The 19,771-nt window shown below is 39.3% G+C and overlaps 1 protein-coding gene across 2 annotated transcripts; it reads left to right on the top strand.

Annotated features, from left to right (window-relative positions):
- The first annotated feature begins 4,359 nt into the window (after window positions 1–4,359).
- Window positions 4,360–19,523, top strand: LOC149837053 (auxin response factor 5-like). Of its 2 annotated transcripts, none has more exons than XM_090005787.1 (14): window positions 4,360–4,873; window positions 5,014–5,129; window positions 8,586–8,684; window positions 8,779–8,835; window positions 13,336–13,491; window positions 13,580–13,664; window positions 14,075–14,165; window positions 14,894–15,058; window positions 15,417–15,539; window positions 15,657–15,732; window positions 15,826–15,964; window positions 16,252–18,131; window positions 18,217–18,407; window positions 18,815–19,523. In XM_090005787.1, the coding sequence occupies exons 1-14, from the start codon at window positions 4,831–4,833 to the stop codon at window positions 19,005–19,007; spliced, it is 3,414 nt and encodes a 1,137-aa protein (XP_089861913.1). In that variant the 5' UTR covers window positions 4,360–4,830; the 3' UTR covers window positions 19,008–19,523. The 2 variants fall into 2 exon arrangements, with proteins under 2 accessions (XP_089861913.1, XP_089861912.1); XM_090005786.1 differs by having other exon boundaries at window positions 4,389–4,873; window positions 13,336–13,497.
- The last annotated feature ends 248 nt before the right edge of the window (window positions 19,524–19,771 follow it).

Genomic DNA, 19,771 nt, shown 5'->3' with positions numbered 1-19,771 from the left:
CACTGGTACTTTTGAGAGAAATAAAAAAATTTGTTTCTACTCACTAGCTCTATACCTTAATTAAGAGTAATGGGTTCATGCTAAATGAAATATGCTAAATAAAATGTACTACATAAGTTTTTTTGCTTTTTCAGTATGTTTTTTCGCAATTCCAACCTCATAAAATTCATACTTGGATCATGTATTTTCGATGAACAAAATGATATTTGGAACCTCAAAAATTTATAAAGATTTTGGACTGTTGGTTTTTCCAACATTATAAGAACAAACCCATGTGTAGGAATCAAACACTTTAAGATTTGATCCCTATAAAATGGATTAGAATTTAAAAATAAAAAGAAAGAAACATAAAAAACTCATTTTGGTTTCATTTAGCTCCGACCCATTTAGGGATGGCAGCGGGGCGGGGCGGGGCGGGGCGGGGGACAAGGTCTCCACTCCCATCCCGCCTCAAGATTAGAACCTCCATCCCTGGCGGGGATGGATGTTAACTTCCACCCCCGCCTTCATCCCCGTTCTATGTCCTCCATCCTCGGTTCAAACGGGGATGAGGTGGGGCGGGCGGGGATGAGGCGGTAAAAAGTGGCAGGGACGGGACGGGGTGCGGCGGGGATGAGGCAGGGATGGTGGCGGGGAGCGGGGATCGGGGCGCGGGGATCGGGGTAGGGAAAAGGGTACGTCCATCCCCGAACGGGGATGAATTTTAACCTTCGTCCCCGCCTCCATCCCCGGTGCAAACAGGGCGAGGCGGGGCCCCGCTTTCCCCCGGTCTACTGCCATCCCTAGACCCATTACTCTCTTGAAGATGGACTTGCCTGCGAACCTCATAAAACGAACGACCTTTGCAAACTCCTGTAAAGTAAAAAAAAAAGAGAGATAAACAGGGGACCATGAAAAGACTGACAAGAGAAGGACATTTCTATAATTTCACAAAAAATTATGCGTCTTTTCGTTTTTCTTTTTTCTTCTTCGTTCCCCAAAAAGCCTAACTTCTTTTTAAAATGGGGGAGACGTTTTACCTTTTTGTGTGTTATTTTTATAAGAAACATTTTTTATTTTTATTTTTGAGAAAAAACTTTGCCTCGTGTTGAGCAGGCTGGGCCCCACGTCGGAACAATTAAAGAACGGATTAATTAACCTCTAATCAAGGGTTTGTGGTCGAGAGGGGATTAAAATTAAATCGTTAAACACGCATCGTCGGACGACACTCGAGCCACAGACTTCCTTAAAATGAACAGCGTCCGTACTTCAAGGAGGGCATGCGAGCGGCGCCGCGTTTCCCGGCCAGTCTCCCGGGGGCACGTTCTTTTCCGAAAATGACGAAACTGTCCCTTCCCCCATGTACTTCACCATGTTCTCTCTAATGACGAAAATACCCTTATTTTTTTTTTATATATAATCCAAGGAAAAACACAACCACTGATCACCGACAGCACGTTTGCAAGCTCCCAGTTGGTAAAACCTTTGAGGTCCCCTTCCAGCTTGGACCTTACCACAAGGAATGGGATCCGATCCATTTTCAGCCGTACATAGGTGGCATATACCTCTCTTTTTTGATAGGCAAGCTAAGGTTAGGGGGGAGCCCTATCAATTCAAAGCCAAATATTCATGAAGGCAATTACAAGTGGGACCCAATAAGGAGGTTTAGACTTTCAATGTAATTTGGACCCATCATAGTGGGTTAATCGGCTAGGTATCTAGCTATTACATTGTATGACTCTAAGACTCGATTCACTTCAAACTGATTAAAAGAGTAGCATGTGTCCAAGAGAGAAACTCTAATCACATCTAACATTCATCAGCCCTTTAATTGAGGATTAAATCCAAGTCTTGATGGAAATATACTAGATTCAAGTGGATAGACTTTAGTTTGGCCTCCATACAAATTGATCCATCTTGATGGTATATATCTAATATGTTTTCTCCATGAGATGCAACAAAACAAACAATAACTCTTACTATTAAGACATCTTTCATTCCCTTAGGGCTTCTAAAAAAAAAAAACTACAAGCTTAGCCTTGGTGTGTGGAAGCTTTTAGGGAGGAGGGAGATGTATGTGGGGATTTACACATAAAAAAAAAATAGTAGGTGATGAGAAAATTTGTAGCCCACTTGAGTCGGTAATTAAGACACTTTTCTACTATGATGATTTGATGTTTGTTTCATTCAAAGTGAAAAAGGATTAGATCAAGATTACCAGCTCAACACTTTCTTACGAAAGTTGCATGAAACAAACTAAGCCTTAGTAACGTTTCCCTTGATATATTTTTCCCTTATTGGATGACAAAGAATCCTTGCCGAAAACCAGCCTACTTAATAGACTTTCCCCATACTCCGGCAAACTGCCATTGAGGCCCATATCCGCCTTGCCTTAATCGGGTCACCATAAATCAATCTTATATAGGAAATATAAACTTGTTACAAGGGGATCCATCGGATCGGTTTGTCAATAGCCATCCCGCTTAGCTTCCATTTGGAAGCATCAAATCTCAGAGGTGGCATCGGGCATGCTGATGTGGTTTGAGGCTCCACAATAACATATGAGACCTTTCAAGTAGGGGGATCCCAAATTAAAGATTTGTGATCTCTCATATAAAGGTGAAAAGAGAGAGATCCGTGTTAGAACGAATCGAGGGAAAAAAAGGGGTGGAGGGAGGGAGGGAGATCCAGTTTCAAGTCTTCGGATCTCAAATCCAAAGAAGGGGTTCATGAGATTCCGGGACTAGTTACGCAGCCTTAACGACGTAAATAAGATATTACTTTCTACAAGGGTATAAACGACCTTTGCTGAGCAAAACTTGGTGAGGCCTTTAAAAGCCTTATTGAGGGCTTTTTAGTCATTTGATATCGGCAAGCGTGTCAGTGGGGGCGAATTCTCTCTGAATGACAGACCGAGAAAATATGGTCCGCCGTGCAACCAGAATGACTAATATACCCTTACTAAAAATATATAATAACACTGCCACCCGTGATCATTTTTACCATGCTTTCAGACATTCCCAAACTGTCCAAAACAACTTTCAAAAACCCAAAAATACCAAAACCAACCCCTCAAACCAGCGCCACGAGCCCACAAATATCCGTATGTAAAATAAAAAGGCATAAACATGTTAAATGTTATGAAAATTCATGATATTTTTGAAATATTTACTTATTTAAAATATCAGATTTTATCGTGTTATTATTATCATGATATTTTCAATTTATCACAAATGTTTGTTACATGGCACAGTTGCAAACTTAGGTAAACTTTTCTAACTAAATTTACCCTCCAAGCCCAAAGTTTCAAAGATGTTTTATTCTTTAGGATTTGGTTTTTTTGTTCCCTTTAATTAAAAAGGACTCTAAAGCCTAAACAGGACAAAAGCTATTTAGATTAGATATGGCACTAGACCACCGGGGCAAGGGTTGGGGGGACAAGGTCTTCACCTTCATCCCCTTTCAAAATCCTGCCCTCCATTCCCTGCATGGGTTTTAATTTTAACCTCCATCTATGCCTTCATCCTCATTTCATCGGGGCGAGGTGGGTATGACCCCGTTTCTCCTCGATCCATTGCTATCCTTAAAGAAGGATTGGAGACAAGGCAAGGCGGGGATCAAGATAGAGCGCAGGGTGGGGGAAAGCGTAAATCCATCACCACCTTCATCCTCACACGGGTTTTGATTTTAACCTCCATTCCCATTTCATGTTCTAATGGGAATGAAGCGGGGTGAGACCCCATTTCCCCTCCAATCTACTGCCATCCTTAATTTAGCTCTCTTTCTCTATCTATCTATATATATATATATATATATATATATACACCAAATTTTTGCATCATAATCGAATCCGACTCATTTATAAAATATCAAGTTATCTAAAATGCAAATTTTTCTGGATGAAAAAGATGATGAAGCCCATCGGGCATGGATCCTTTTTTAAGGCGTCTCATTACACAAGTTAGAACCCAAATCCAATCATAGTCACTAACGAACGGGATTCCGTTGCACCCACCTATATATATCCCAATCAATCAAACCCAGAAACCAGTTACACCCATTGAGGGCATTTTCGTAAAATAAAAAAAAGTCAAACCCAAATACGACCTCCCGCCGATAGAGCCGGCTTTGACTTGAAGGGCCGATGTCCTGGCCTGTCTTTTTCGTAAAAAGAGAGACGAAGAAAAAGTTTTAGTTCTGTCCAATCAGATAATTCCTTTAATTCATTTTATCGTAAAATTCACGTTAAAAAGAGAGAGAGAGGAAGTAGACTGTAGAACTGTAGAAGGGTGAGTGGGACCAGAGAGAAACAGTAATTAACCATGGTTAAAATGCCTAAACCCGAGAAGGTTAAAGGGTTAAGCTCGGACAAAAGGTGGTGAAAAAGGGGGGAATGATGTTGGGTTGTTGGTTTGGTTAACGGCAAGCGAGGGTTTCTGGTCTGAATACTAGAAAGCAGCTTCTGTCCTCCCTCCCCGTCCTTGTCGGCCTACTCAACACCCCCGGCCCTTTCTTCGCTTTCCGGCGAGCCTCCGTCCTTTTACGGCCACTCTCCCGGCACTCGTCTCCCTCGGAATCTCCCAAAAAACACGAATCTTCGGAGTTCTGTACCGGATATCTTCGGAAAAGGTGCGGCACCGCCGGAGGTATCCACCGAAGCAGCTTATTCCCCCAGCGACCGTCCGGAAATTCGGACCGCCGGCGGTTTTCTCCTAAAAGATTTCACCTTTTATCTTCCTGCGGTTTTCTCCTAAAAGGTTTCGGCGTTTATCTTCCGCCGGGAATTCGCCCTCCGGTCCGGCGGAGAATGCTAGGGAGTCCGTCAGCTTGACGCCGGAGGAAGTCCGTACGATGAAGGCCCAGGCTAACGCCACGCCTTGCAATCCCGTCGAAGGTGAGAGAGTTTTCCGGTTTTTGTTCTGGTTTCCGGTCGCCGGAGACTCGACGCACGCAGGAGCTCGGTTCTCCGATGTGGTGGCGCCGTCGCCGGCGATCGGGCGAATAGATTGCTGACACGTGTCTTGTGTTGAGTAGGGGAGCGGAAGAGCAGCATCAACCCGGAGCTATGGCACGCGTGCGCCGGCCCACTCGCGTCGCTGCCTCCCGTCGGCAGCCTCGTCGTCTATTTCCCCCAGGGCCACAGTGAGCAGGTGATTCCTCCCTTGAATTTACCCTGCTGCCCTCCCTCTTTCCCTTGCCTTATGCCATGTCCCTCCTCCGCTCTTACCGCTGCTAAAAAATAAAAACTGGTGTTTTAGTCGTTAAAACCGTGTCTTTTTCTTAAACCTGGTGGATCATTTTGGAAATAACTTCAAAGCCCCCTCGTCGTCCCTCTTCTACAATGGCTTCGTCACATTTGTTGTCCCTCATCATTTCCAAAATGACGCAGCGGTTTTGCCTGATCATAGTCATGGGGGCGTAGGGGCAGAAGTGTCATTTTTTAAAAGAGTGCTGCCTTGGTGCTGTTAAGACGCCGGGGAACTACTTACTGCTCTCTAGTTTTCGTGTGGTTTTTCTCTTGGGGATTTCTTGGTCATTTATTGCGGGTTTCGTAAGGGCATGACCGTCAATGTCGTGATTAACAAAGGGCTGCTGTTCTCCTGATGCTCCTTTGGCGATTGATTATTATTAATTGTTCGAGTTGGTGATTATTTTTGGTATTAATTAGTTGCATGATTAAATGTTTGATTAGGAAAAACCCGTTTGTTTGGTGTTATTAATGGCTTTGTTTCGGTGGTGGAGAATGATCTGAAAGGACCTGTCTTTTTGGAAAATGACTGATTCATTCCTGAAACGGTCTGGGCTGGGCGAGTGAATTCTCAATTCCGTTAGAGGGTGATATTGATGGTTTTGCGATTCATTTTCAGTGTTTGGTTTGTTTGTGGGTGAAGGATATAAGGCTTCTGGGATTGCTTTTTGAGGGATGGGTGGAAGTTTCTCGATCGTTCTTGCCCTTTTGGGGAAAGTCCCTCCCCGCTCCCGGTGAGTTTGTTACGCCCTTCATGGTCCATGACCCACGTTGATCGTCTTTTGGGATTCATGGCTTTCAGACAGAAAGAGACGCCTTGGTAAGGAGGGGATGTGTTTTTGTTGAATGACCAAAGTACCCCTGATCTCATCATCCTTCAGTACCGTGGGGGTAGCGTGCACTGGTGCATGGTTGGTTGGTCATTGTCCAGCCCTCGTATCTTTCGTCAGCTGTCAATGGGTGTTATTTGGATCGGACCCAGGTGAAATCAGACTTCAAACCTGATTTAAGATGATGGTGGACATCGGGGCCCTAGTCCCAATTAAACCCACCATAAGAAAAATCATAACGGATCTTATAAAGATCACATGAACCATACCTGATAAAATAATATTTTTTTATCTTTTTTACATTGAAAAATTATAAATCTTGGAAAGGCCTGAGTCTGCTGGTATGAAATTTCACAAGCCATACCTAACTTCATATATTAATCGGAAGGATCCTCCGGGTCAAACCCGGATTCTAATGGCACCTTATTTATCATGTTTTGGTACACTCCCACCCAAAAAGGAAGCCAGTTTTCTTTGAAAAGGCCACTTTGAAGTTTAGGTGCTTCCGAGGTTTGAACCCGTTTTGATGCGAAAGTTTTTTTTTATTATTATTATTATTATTATTATGGAGCTGGGATCAAGGGAGCTATGTGCCCTAACCAATCAGGGGTCTTCACTCTATGACTGTAGGCCCCATGCAATGCTATCATGTGATAGCCATGTGGGTCTCACCACATATTTCTCATGGACACGTTTGTTTCACCTTTTCTAAGAAAGAAGCTTTATTTTCTATGAAAGTGTTTCTTAAGAAAGGGTATGACAAAACCGTCCATGGAAAGACACTTTCTCATGAAAGGGACGCTGGAAAAGAAAGTGCTTCCTCATGGAGAGAGCGGGCCCCACCCGGGGATGTTTTTTTTTGCCCCATGTGATAAAGAGGCCTCTTTCATAAGAAAGAGATGAAACGAATGCCCCTTGAGAAATTTGAAAATGACATGGTAGTTAGGTGCATTAATTATGAGCAAACATGGGCACTTCAGCAATTTTATCAAAACACTGTCAATTTTAAGTTTGTTAAGAGCGTAAATTTGTAGTGAAATGGTTGTTATTCGTTTGTATGGGTCAGGCCAAGGTTGGAGCACTGACCCATTTCATCCCTAACAGTTCTTTTTTTTTTATGACTAAGGAAAACCCTCACCGAGAACCGGGTCATTAATGAGCCCACCTCTCCCTGAGAGGTAAAACTCAGGGGTTGGGGCTGAGAACACAACCATGTTTAATCCAAACCTTGCTCCATGGTTGAACTAGCTGTACCAACCCTGACTAGATTTGGTTTAGGTAGGTGTAGTTCAGGATCCAATCCTATGGTTGAAAACCAACCCTATTTTTTTAAAAGAAAGTACATTTAAAAAGTTACTGGATTTTATTCAGAACTTGAAGCAAATCATTTCCAGTTTTGAACATCCAAACCAGGTACGGAGCCTCCTAAGGGCACCCAGTTAGCTTAGTGGACCTGTTGTGAATTCAAGTCCAGTATGGTCTTTCGTAGGCACAGAAATGGTATTGTAGGTTGCCATGGTGGTCTCTAGATTCAGTTGGGATCATGAGACACTGATGTTTGATAATATTATTCAGTTTCAAAAGGGACCCATTCACAACCGATTCAATTAGTCTTTTTAATATTTTTAAGGGGTTAAAAAATTGTTTAATATTTTTATTGTTTTACGACACGTCATTTGATGGTAAAAAAATTGTCGATTCACAAACGATTCGATTTTATTCTTGAGTTTTTTTTAAGAAACCAATTCATTTAGTGAACCGATTTTAACAACATTGCATTATACTATGTCCATTAAAATTTCTTTGCATGTAAAAGCTAAGGACCTCTTGAAGCTGGTGCATGATCAGGATGATTTGGGATATTGATAATTTAGACAAAGGAGGGAGAATATGTTACTTAGCATGCACATCTGGTGTCGACATGACACGTGAATGCTTCACGAACACTACATGACACTTCATGGAAGTAGTCAAACCAGTTTCACAAGCAGTCAACATTGTCTCATTAACTTTATCTATTTTTTAAGATCTTATTTAGTATTCACTTGAGTTCTTTTTCTTTTGAACTTTGTCATTAATTACACTACATTTCTTCAAAAATGGTCATCAATTTCGTTATATTTAATTTCAACTTAGTTTCATTATTTGATATTGCTGATTATAGTGATTTAGAATTGTTGTTTTCTATGCACTCACATATACATGCATCTATGTGTATATATGGTCGTGTCCATGTGTCCTATTTTTTAAAAATTATCGTATTGTGTCAAGCGTATCCGCAGTTCATAACTATGTGACATAGGGAGAATTTTTTTGCCGGACATAATACTCACGTTGCTTGAATTGTTTCCTGTGAAAACATGTATTTTATGTCCTATTGATAATCGCTATCAAGGGTTCATAACGTATTCCACTACATCTTTAGCCTCTACATTTCAGCACAAACTTCTAATTGTGCTAATTATTGTCATCTTGTTTTTGTTGCTCTTTTGTTTTGAAATTCACTGTCTTCCTTTTGTAATTTTCAGGTTGCAGCTTCTATGCAGAAGGGCAGCGATGCCCAAATACCAAACTACCCAAATCTACCATCAAAGTTGATCTGCTTACTTCATAATGTGACACTGCATGTATGGTTTGTAAATCAAATGTAGGTTTTTGACGAAAATGGTTTAGAATGTGTTCTAAGCTTTTTTATTTCCTGTTATGTTCCTTTCTGATCAGGCTGATGTAGAAACAGATGAAGTGTATGCACAGATGACCCTTCAGCCTGTCAATACAGTGAGTACCTTTCCTACTTGTGTTGAATGCAATAACAGCAAAAAGAGTTGATGTTTGCCTCATGCAGTCATTGACGAACTTGGGCATATTTTATTTATGTTTTATTATTATTGTGTATAATATGACATGGCGCGTGTACTGAAATGAAGGTGTTCACACAAAACACAACCCAATAGGGTTCATGCACAAGAGGCAAAAGAGTCACTCATACGACCCAAATATGGATTCAACGTTCAAGCACAAAAGCCACTAGGGGCACGTTTGTGTGTCACGGAAAATGGTTATTTTCCATGGAAACACATCCGCGGGCATGCATTTCCGCGGGGCCCACCGTGACAACACAAACAGGGGTCCAATTCCGCTTCTGCGGCAAGCCTTTCCACAGGAGGGGGTGCTGCCGCACCTCCTTCCGTAGCTGTGACATCCAAACGCCCCTAAGGGCCAAGAAGACAACATTAAAATAATAATTTTATTAAGGAGGGAATGCACACAAAATGCATAACCTACAGAGGAGCCAATGTCTCATATTTATACAGCTAGATTTCTAACTGTTGGGGGCTCCCAACTGCTAGATTTCTAGTGTCATATTGTCAAGGACAATAATGCCCTTGACAATGCCAATATAATACACAAAAATACAGAAATATAAAAAAATAAAGGAAATAAAAATATGAGAAGACAATTCTGCTCCTAATGGGCAGCTCCTATTGCCGGGATCAAATTACTAAAATACCCCTAAGGGTATTACCTATTACAAACACTTAAAATACATATATATGTATATACATATATACACATATGTATATACATATATATGTGCAAGATTACATGTTAACATCCCCCTCAAACTCACGGTGTCACAACCGAGAGTTTGCCAAGAAGAAAATGAAATCTTGGAGACAAAAGCTTCTTTGGTGAAGAAGTCCGCTAATTAATACTCCACTGATATATATATATATATGACAATGTAATTGTTTTCTTCAAGAATTTTTCTCTAACATAGTGACAATCCATTTCGATATATTTGGTTTGCTTGTGAAATGTGTGATTGCGTGCTATGTAAGTTGTGTTTTTGTTGTCACAACACAATTTTGAAGATTCTGCTATGTGAACACCTAAGTCTTTTAGCAATTGTTTCAACAAAGGTTGTAAGTAGCGTATTGTTACCAATATCGGTCAGGCCAATAGTAATATCGTATAGTATTGTATCCTAAACATGTAGTAAATTTTTAATAAATTTTTTAAAAAAATTCAAAAAAAAATCAAGAAAATCAGTAAAAATCGGAAAAAAAAATCATATCACATCCAATAATAATGAATTGCACAAAATCCAACCATAAAATCACGTATGAAGCATTTATGTCTCTATGAGTTGCATAAGACATCATTAAACATCAACTATCTCATACGAACAATGCAAAATATTAAATATCTTGTAATTAAGAACATGCTACAAGACTCGTACTTTTCTACTACATAAACAAAAATATTATGACAATAGTTGCACTTGATTTTGAATCGGTTTTCAATCATACTTGAGTGTCCCATTGCTATGTCGGATCATCTGATGTCATCTTTGTTGGAGGAGCGTGGAGCCTAATTTCTACGTTGATATAAATCTTTAATTTTCGTGGATCCAACTTCGTTGTAAGTTGGTGGGGGTTGTAGGGAGATAGCGCCTCTTGAGACAAAAAAAATGGAGAGATTTTTTTACCTTAACCCATTTTTTTAGTAAAAAAATGATGAAAATGCATTTTTTATCTTAACCCACTTCTTTGGGTGAAAAAACAATGGAAATGCACTTCTAATGGCCTCTAGACAAATGGAAAAGTTGACCCTCAAAAGGTATTTAAAACCCAGAATGAAAAAAAATAATTCTTGGCCCTTTTAAAGTGCACCAAAAGTGTATCATACGATACCACACGATGCAGGGGTGTATCGTATGATACACCCGATATGGGTACGATACATACTCATATCACGATACTAGTGTGTATTGTATCGTAAACCCCAAAAGTAACGATACATATCATATTGTATCGTACAATACAACACGATACAGACAACCTTGGTGTCAACCACATCAGCTTAGAAGTCGTAGTGGTCATGATACGGTATTCAACTTCTATAGAGGATAGGAATACTTTTTGTTGTTTTTTGCACTCACCATGATATTAAGGAGTCACCTACAAAAACATAAAACCCGAGTGTTTATCATTCACATCTTCTCCCCAATCAGCGTCTAAATATGCAATAACTTTCAATGGGGAAGCGGATGACAAAAATAAGCCATTATTAATAGTATTTCTAATATATCTAACTATCATCATTACATCACTCACGTGTATTGTAGTGGGGAAATGCTAAAATTAACTAGCAAAATGAATAGCATGTACAATGTCAGGACGAATAATAAAAATATAGATTAGAGCTCAAATCATTTGTTTGCATGGAGTTAAGATCTTACAAAGGTTCTCCATTATCTTTTTTCATTTTTGCATTGATGACCTCTAGTGTATCAACTCGTTTTTCATCAGTAAGTCCTAATCTTTCTATTATCTCAACTGCATATTTAGTCTCTAATAAAGAATACTCATGAGGTGAATAAGCAACTTCAATTCCAAGAAAATAACAAAGAAAACCAAGATTTGTCATATCAAAGTTAGCCTTGAGGATATCTTTGGTATGACTAACTTTTTGTTTATCACCTCTTGTGGTAATCATGTCATCCACGTAGAGAAGTAGAATTACTATATCTATATCAGAAGACTTAACACATAATGCAATGTCAATATAACAAGATTTAAAGTTAAGTTGAATCATCACACTATTGAAATGATCATACTAATCCTTCCAAGAATTGCTTTAGGCCATACAAGGCCTTTCATATGCGAAGAAATTTTTCATGTGCCAACCCTAATCCTGAGGAAGGTTCTGTATAGACTTCTTCATTAAGATTACCATTTATAAGGACACTTTTTCCATCCATTTGATGGATAGGTCATTTTCTAATAGATGTTATAACAATGAGAGTTCTGACCATGGTTATTTCTAGCTACCAGGGCAAATGTTTCTTTATAATCTATTTCATATTTTTTACTATAACCCTTAGCCATTAACCTAGCTTTGTATTTTTCTAATGTTCCATCCAATATTGTGAAAAGCGTTGAGGCATAGCGAAGCGCTCCACCAAAAACCGAAGCGAGGCGTAAGCCTCAATTTTTTTTTAAACTTAAAAAACTTTAAAAAAGTATCTAAAAATACAAATAAATAAAAGCAATGCTTTATTGATGAAGCAACAACCAATAAGAAATAGAAAATCTCAAATAAATACCAAAAAATATAAGATTAACATGTAAAATAACAAAATCACTAACAATCAAATTCCTCAACATCATCATATAATGCACACAAATTCATCTAAAGTTCTAAACGAACATTAAGCTAATTTTGCATGCATGCTTGTTTGAAAAATTAGCTCTATCAAACTACTAAAATCATACATAATAATCCATATCTACACTTAGTCTCACAAACAAAAAAACAAACATTTTCATTTAAGAAAAAAAATTATTTTTAATTTCCATGATCTAAGAGTCAATTATATGTACATACACAGTCACATGCATATTTGCAAATAATTACACAAACTAAAAGTAACAATTTCACATGTACGATTTTTATATAAACAAACTAACAAAATTGACATATACAATTTTTATATACAGTCAATTCAATCATTTTAAAGAAGAAGAGGGAAGGAAAAGAATGATGGAAGAAGGAGAAGAAGAACAAAAGGAGGAGGAGAACGGAAGAAAAAGAAGAATAAGATAAAGAAGAACCGAAGAAGAAAAGGAAGGAGGGAACAAGAAAAAGAAGGAAGAGAGGATCAAATTGCCAAAATATCCCTAAAGGTATTACCTACACTTAAAACACATATATATGTATATACATATATATATATATATGTATATACATATATGTTATATATATGTGTACAACATTACATGTTAACAGTGCGTTCATGTGCTAGCAATATTTGTTGGCTACTGGGGTTGAAATGAGTGATATACCTTTCAAAATTATCTTCTAAATGAAACTCTTAGAATAGAAATTGTATGGTTATGAGCCTAAATAGTACATGGGACATTGTTACGTTTTGTTTTATAGATGAAATTACTATATTATGTAAGGTGGATTATAAGTGGATATATTGTAGATCCTATCATACTATGTGCTTGTATATATGATAATTTTGCTTATTTATATGGTGTATGCATATAATGGTCGAGTACACATAACTATCGTTTTGTTGGCCTCATTAACGATTGCAATTCAGTCTCATAATGAAACTGGAATGTTAGGACCTGTGGTTAATTATGCTCATTTAGTTGAGGCATAATGTTTCATGTATTTTATCTTTTCAGTGTCTGTTATGTTTAACAAATTACAGCTTCACTCTTCATGTGCTGATCCTAGTGCTTGGTTTTTCTTATCTAGTATGACAAGGAGGCAATATTGGTGTCTGATCTGGCACTCAGGACAAACAAGCCACAAACCGAGTTCTTCTGTAAGACATTGACAGCAAGTGATACAAGCACTCATGGTGGATTTTCTGTTCCACGTCGTGCAGCAGAGAAGATCTTTCCTCCTCTTGTAACCGTATTTTATTGACCTACTATTTATCAATTTGTTGATTAATATATTTTCTAGTTCACTTACATGTGTTTATTTACATCATCAGGATTACACAATGCAACCGCCTGCACAAGAGCTGGTGGCCAGAGATCTGCATGATAATGCATGGACATTTCGCCACATCTACAGGGGTAAGTTCATTTTCTTGCCAATCCGGGACTTTCCTGTTGTAGATGATCTAAGTTAAATAGTCAGGGCCTTTGTTGTAGTTAGATCTACACTGATGTGGTGCAAACTAGCACGTTCCCAGCTTCTCTATCCAACTTGAGCAAAATTTGGTCTGATTGACCAATCTCTAAGCTGAGCCCCTAAACTTTGGAAATGGAATTATCAGAGTGTTTTGTTTAGGGGTTCATTTGATGTAGCCTATATGAATTTGGCTTTTTTATTGAGTTTAAAAATGTGCATGATCCAATGGATAACTGATAAGGCGATAACCTGTAATAAATAATTCATTTTTCCTGCAGAGATTTTCCTAGTGATTCATTTTTGCAAACCTATAATGCTGACATAAAAAAATTTCTTTTGATCTTTGTGACAGGTCAACCAAAGCGGCATCTTCTGACAACAGGTTGGAGTTTGTTTGTGAGTGGCAAGAGGCTCCTTGCTGGCGACTCTGTTTTATTCATACGGTACTGCCACTAATAAATGAAACTGGGAACAAAAAGTTGATCATATATCTCCTAAAAATATGGGCAAAAGAGTGTCACTGTTAGTGTCTTATGAATCAGTAAAGGATAATTTAAAAGATGTGTAGGATGGTGATCTGTAGTAGGCAACTAATAAGAAGATTTGGTTGATAATGTAGTTTTATAGCGGCAATTATGGAGTTTCTTTTTTTTTCATAAAGTTTCTTGTAGATATCCATTAATGTCTTCAAACTTTTGACCAACAAATCACAATAAAGAAATGTTCAAGTATATTGATTCTCAAAACTTGCAAATCAGATAAGCCACTGAATTGAACTTCTAAATTCAGTGAATTATAACTGGATATTGCTCTCCTCTGCCTAGCCACAGGTTGCCTATTCCAGGGATTAAAATTCATAAAAGAAATAACTGCTTGGTGGTCATTCTTCCAGAGCAGCTTGTTTATATATCAAATAGAAGTCTTGGAGACAAAATGACATTAGCCAACAATCTGTGACGTATCGGAATTCATAGCAGTCTTTTGCTATTGCAAGTTAACATCTTAGTATCCTCATGCAAGTTTTTTTCAAGCTATTGTGTTGCATCCAGACGTACCAAAATCAGAACAAGCTCAACTTCCAACCCAAGCTGATGTTGCATAAAATTGATAATGGTTATCGGATTTCCATAATTATTGCAGTTGACATTTTCACTTTTGTGGTGATGAGCAGGGATGAGAAGCAACAGCTTCTCCTGGGAATAAGAAGGGCTAACAGGCAGCCTACAAATATATCTTCATCAGTTTTGTCAAGTGATAGCATGCACATTGGAATTCTTGCTGCGGCAGCTCACGCTGCTGCTAACAATAGCCCCTTCACTGTTTTCTACAACCCAAGGTTAGTTGAATTAACATGTTTTTATCACAATTTCATTTCTCTATGGAGTTCATTGTTAGCATAAGGTTTACATGTACCAGATATGCTTTGGCCTGTCAAGATGGTGAAAATGAGTAATCATTTCCAGTGAAGATCAAACCACTTTTAATTTTCCTTGGTTTTGAGAATTTTTTATCCTGCAGTTAATCCTGTAAATCTTTTTGCATGAACTTCACGCTCACACTTCTGTGAAATGATGCCTATCATGATCCCATTTCTTTTCTTTGCTAAAGTGATTGAAATTTTGTTAGCCGTTTTTTTGTGCTCCTAGATGCATCTTTCAGAAACTAGACTCTTAACACTTGCTGCATGCTTATAGGGCAACCCCTTCTGAATTTGTTGTTCCATTGGCAAAGTACAATAAGGCAGTGTACAGTAATCAAATGTCTTTAGGAATGCGCTTCAGAATGATGTTTGAAACCGAGGAATCTGGGACACGGAGGTAGTCATACTGTAACTCTTACTAGTGAACTTTCCTGCTTTTATCATATGACTTGGACATGATTTTGTGATCCACAATTTTTAGGTAGAGTATGATTCAAGTATTTTTAGCATGCAGATACATGGGTACTATTACAGGTATCAGTGATATAGACCCTGTTAGGTGGAAAAATTCACAGTGGAGAAACCTGCAGGTGAACTAGTGATAGGCATTTGCTTCTTACGGTTTTTCGTGTTGATGTAATATTCTTTCCATATACTTTATTGACATCTATTTATCTAATCAGGTTGCCTGGGATGAGTCAACTTCAGGTGAAAGGCGTACCCGGGTTTCAATTTGGGAAATTGAACCTGTTGCTGCTCCTTTCTTCATCTGCCCTCCTCCATTCTTTAGATCAAAGCGTCCTAGACAACCAGGGATGCCAGGTATATTATGAAGCATTTATCTTACTACATATTTTGGATGTGGTTCCATGAGTTTCATGCATATGATGATTAAGGTTTGCTGGGACCTCAAGTCTGATTCTTGGAGCCATATTTAGGGCCTCGTTGCTAATAAACTGATGCAATTCAGACCTTGTTTTTGGTGGTTTTCATGGGCTAGATAAATAGTTTATCCATATCTGGTTGTCATTATTAAAAACAAGCATAGATGTCTCAGTAGACCTGAAAATGGGATGACTAACCAAAACACTGTAGGACTGCTTTTGCAGATGATGAGTCTGATATGGAGAGCCTTCTCAAGAGGACCATGCCATGGCTTAGTGATGAAAATTGCATCAAGGACTCTCAGACTCAGAACTCTATAATCTCTGGCCTAAGCCTGGTTCAGTGGATGAGCATGCAACATAATTCCCAGCTAACAAATATGGCAGTTCAGCCTGACTATGTAAGGCCATTGGCATCACCTCTCTCACCTGTATTACAGGGCCTAGGGAGTACCACTGATATGTCAAGACAGTTGGGTCTGCAATCTCAGATATGGCAACAGAATAATTTCCAGTTCAACCCTCCAAAGCTGCAGCAACCGCAACAGATTGATCAATTGCAGAAGCTGCTACCCACGATAAGCCAGCTTGGTTCGGTAAATCGACCTCAACAGCCACAGCATCAACAACAACAGATCGATGAAATTAGTCAACAACAGCAGCAGAAGCAACAATGCCTAGCTGGCCAAACTTTCATGCAAAATTCAATCCAAACACAACTTTTACAGCCTCAACTCCTAGCCCCTAATCAATTACAACATCCGCAACAGTTGCTTCTGCAGACCCACCAAGGCATACCTAGTCTTCTTCAAAATCAGCAGCAACAGCAACAAGTTCAACAACAAATTAATGTTCAGAGCCAACAAAACCAGATCCCAGTTCAGACCAGCCTTTTCCAGCAGCAGGCTCTGACCCACCAAGCAGGCCAACAGTTCCCGCAGCATGTGCTGCAGCTGCAGCAGTCTGAACAACAGATTCAGTTGCAACTGTTGCAAAAAATTCAGCATCAACAACAACAATCCCTTCTGTCACAGACTACTGTTACACAGTCGCAGACAACTCAGTTGCTTGAGCAGCAGAGGTCGCTTCTATTGGAAACACCACAACAGCATTCACAAGTGCAGTTAATGCCTCAACAGCAAACCCAACAAGTGATTCAGGTACAGCCGCAGCAGGATGCAACAAAGAATTCACAGATGGGGGTTCGACTTCCTCAAACTCTGCAGCACCAGCTGCACCAGAAACTTCAACAGCAACCAAGCCTGCTGACAGACTTACCTGGATTGGTGCTGCCACCAGCGTCTAATTTTGTGTCAACATCCTCTAACAGTTTAATGGCAAATGGAACACCATCTGTGCTCACGGATGATGTGCCATCTTGTTCTACATCACCTTCTACAAACAATGCTCCTTTAGTTAATCAGTCAACCATTGCCAAGAGCGGTAGGAGCATTGGTTTGGTGGAGGAGATGGGGCAATCTGCTGCAACCATTCTGAGTCCCAGTGTTTTGGATGCTATGGTGAATGGAAGCAACTTAGCTAAAGAACTGCCAAAAACTGAAATCAAGCCATCAGTTTACATTGCTAAGCCACAAAGCCAAGCTCCTTCTCAGATATACCCAAGTCCCACACAGATAGATTACCTGGACTCATCATCATCTGGAACATCTGTCTGCATTTCTCAGACAGATGGACCTCTTCAGCAAAATTTGATGCCATCTTCCTACAACCCATCGTCCTTGATGTTCAGAGACACTTCACAAGATGAAGTGCAGACCGATCCTCGAAGCAGCGTCCTGTTTGGAGTTAACATTGATAACCAATTAGGCATCCCGATTTCATCTGATCCGTTGCTTGCAAGAAGCTTGAGCTCTGGAAAGGATTTCCAAAATCACATTTCGACAGGAAACAATCTTAACAACTTTGACAATCCAAAAGAAATTCAACCTGAACTGTCATCTTCTGTAGTTTCCCAGTCATATGGGGTTCCCTCAATGGCTTTTAATTCTGGAGTTTCTGTGGATTCAAGCATCAACGACAGCAACTTCTTGAACAGAGGTTCATGGATGCAACCACAATACCAGAGAATGAGAACATTCACAAAGGTTAGATGCTAATTCTAATTTGTTCCTACCTATGTATTTTTCTCATTTTGAGTCAAATGATAACTCGATTCTTCTGCTTGTGAAGGTTTACAAGCGAGGTGCTGTGGGCAGATCCATAGATGTCACGCGCTACAATGGATACGAGGAGTTCCAGCATGATCTTGCTCGTATGTTTGGAATAGAGGGCCAGCTTGAGGATCCTCAAAGTACAGGATGGAAACTGGTCTATGTGGATCATGAAAATGATGTCTTGCTCGTTGGTGATGATCCTTGGGAGTAAGTTTTATGCTTCTTGTACTACCTTTTCATTCTTTTCCAAGTATGAATGACGTGGAAATAAATTCCAGAGAAACTCCAGTAAGAATTTGGGGGCAAGAAACAACAACTTTGAAACAGGAGTCCCTCTGAGGACTCCGGGGTAGGGAATTAGTTGGATTCACTGCCAGGCTTTGGCTAAAGTTAATAGAAACACATGTCTCCCTAACAATCGTGATCAAGAATCAACTGGGCTTTGAATGCTTGAGCTTGTATTTGAGAATTATGTACACTAAGTGGGGTTGCTACCCCTAATGTGGAAGTTCAAGATAGTTGGATTGTCCGAGTCACTAAGTTGAAATCAGACACTAAATTGAGTAGATTTTGTGATCAGTAACTGGAACTAATATGTTTGTTATATGCTTCAGGGAATTTGTGAACTGCGTCCGATGTATCAGGATACTATCCCCTACTGAAGTTCAGCAGATGAGCTTGGATGGTGATATCACAAATAATGTCTTACAGAATCAGGCATGTAGTAGTTCAGATGGTGGACATGCATGGAGGGGGCAGTGTGACCAGAACTCTGGGAACCCCTCTGTTGGATCATTTGACCACTAACAAGTGGTGGTCAAATTTGTAAAATATAGACCAAAGAGCCTTAAAAGTTGTAAAGTGGGTGCACCTGCAAGCATAAGAGCATGGTATCCAGTTCACATCTTCCTGATGTTCTTTCCACCACTATTTACAGAATGGTGAATTTTTTGTTCTTGGAAGTGACATTGTTAGACTAAGGCACACAAAACTCACCTGGAGCAGAAGATCCAAATTTGGCGTGCAAAGCTGCTATGGCCATTATGGAATCTGCATTGTATTCAGAGGATAGAGCCTTGATTCCAGATTGATTCTGGGTTGTGTTGAGGTACCATGCCTGTAAGATTGCCTTCACTCCCTGAAATTCCATCTTCTCAAAAACGAAATCCCTTTTAGAAACTTGTATTGAAGGGCTTTGAATGTACAAAAAGCAATGTAGATTTTTTTCCCATTGTGCTGATGTAAGCTGTTCCAGATGAAGAAAATACTTTTCAGAAACTGTGAGGAAGAATGAATTGGAACGCTGTTTCTTTGAGAGGATAACTCAAGAATGCGCACGGTCTAACCATGAATCTTTTTCTTTTGATGGTGAATACTTGCTACTGTGTTGTAGAGATCTTGTATCAGTTGCACCATGACGTAAATTGTAGATAACACTCTTTTAACAACTCCAAAGTCTTAAAGCTGAATCCTTGGCATCTGAATTAGCATAGTGAGTTTTTATTATGTACCGCAAGGAATCTATTTCAAGAAAATTGATTACCAAGGTTGTTTGTGAACTTATTAGTTGA

Source organism: Nuphar pumila, chromosome 5, assembly GCF_984573655.1.
Source record: "Nuphar pumila chromosome 5, dmNupPumi1.hap1.1, whole genome shotgun sequence".
Taxonomy (NCBI): Eukaryota; Viridiplantae; Streptophyta; class Magnoliopsida; order Nymphaeales; family Nymphaeaceae; genus Nuphar; species Nuphar pumila.
Note: the sequence above shows the minus strand (reverse complement) of the source record. Positions and strands in the feature narration are given on the sequence as shown.

Coding starts and splice junctions, on each gene's coding strand:
- LOC149837053 (XM_090005786.1), top strand. CDS start 4,831: ATGAAGGCCCAGGCTAACGCCACGCCTTGCAATCCCGTCGAAG. Junction 5,130..8,585: donor CCCAGGGCCACAGTGAGCAG/GTGATTCCTCCC, acceptor TGTAATTTTCAG/GTTGCAGCTTCTATGCAGAA. Junction 15,059..15,416: donor ACTGTTTTCTACAACCCAAG/GTTAGTTGAATT, acceptor GCATGCTTATAG/GGCAACCCCTTCTGAATTTG.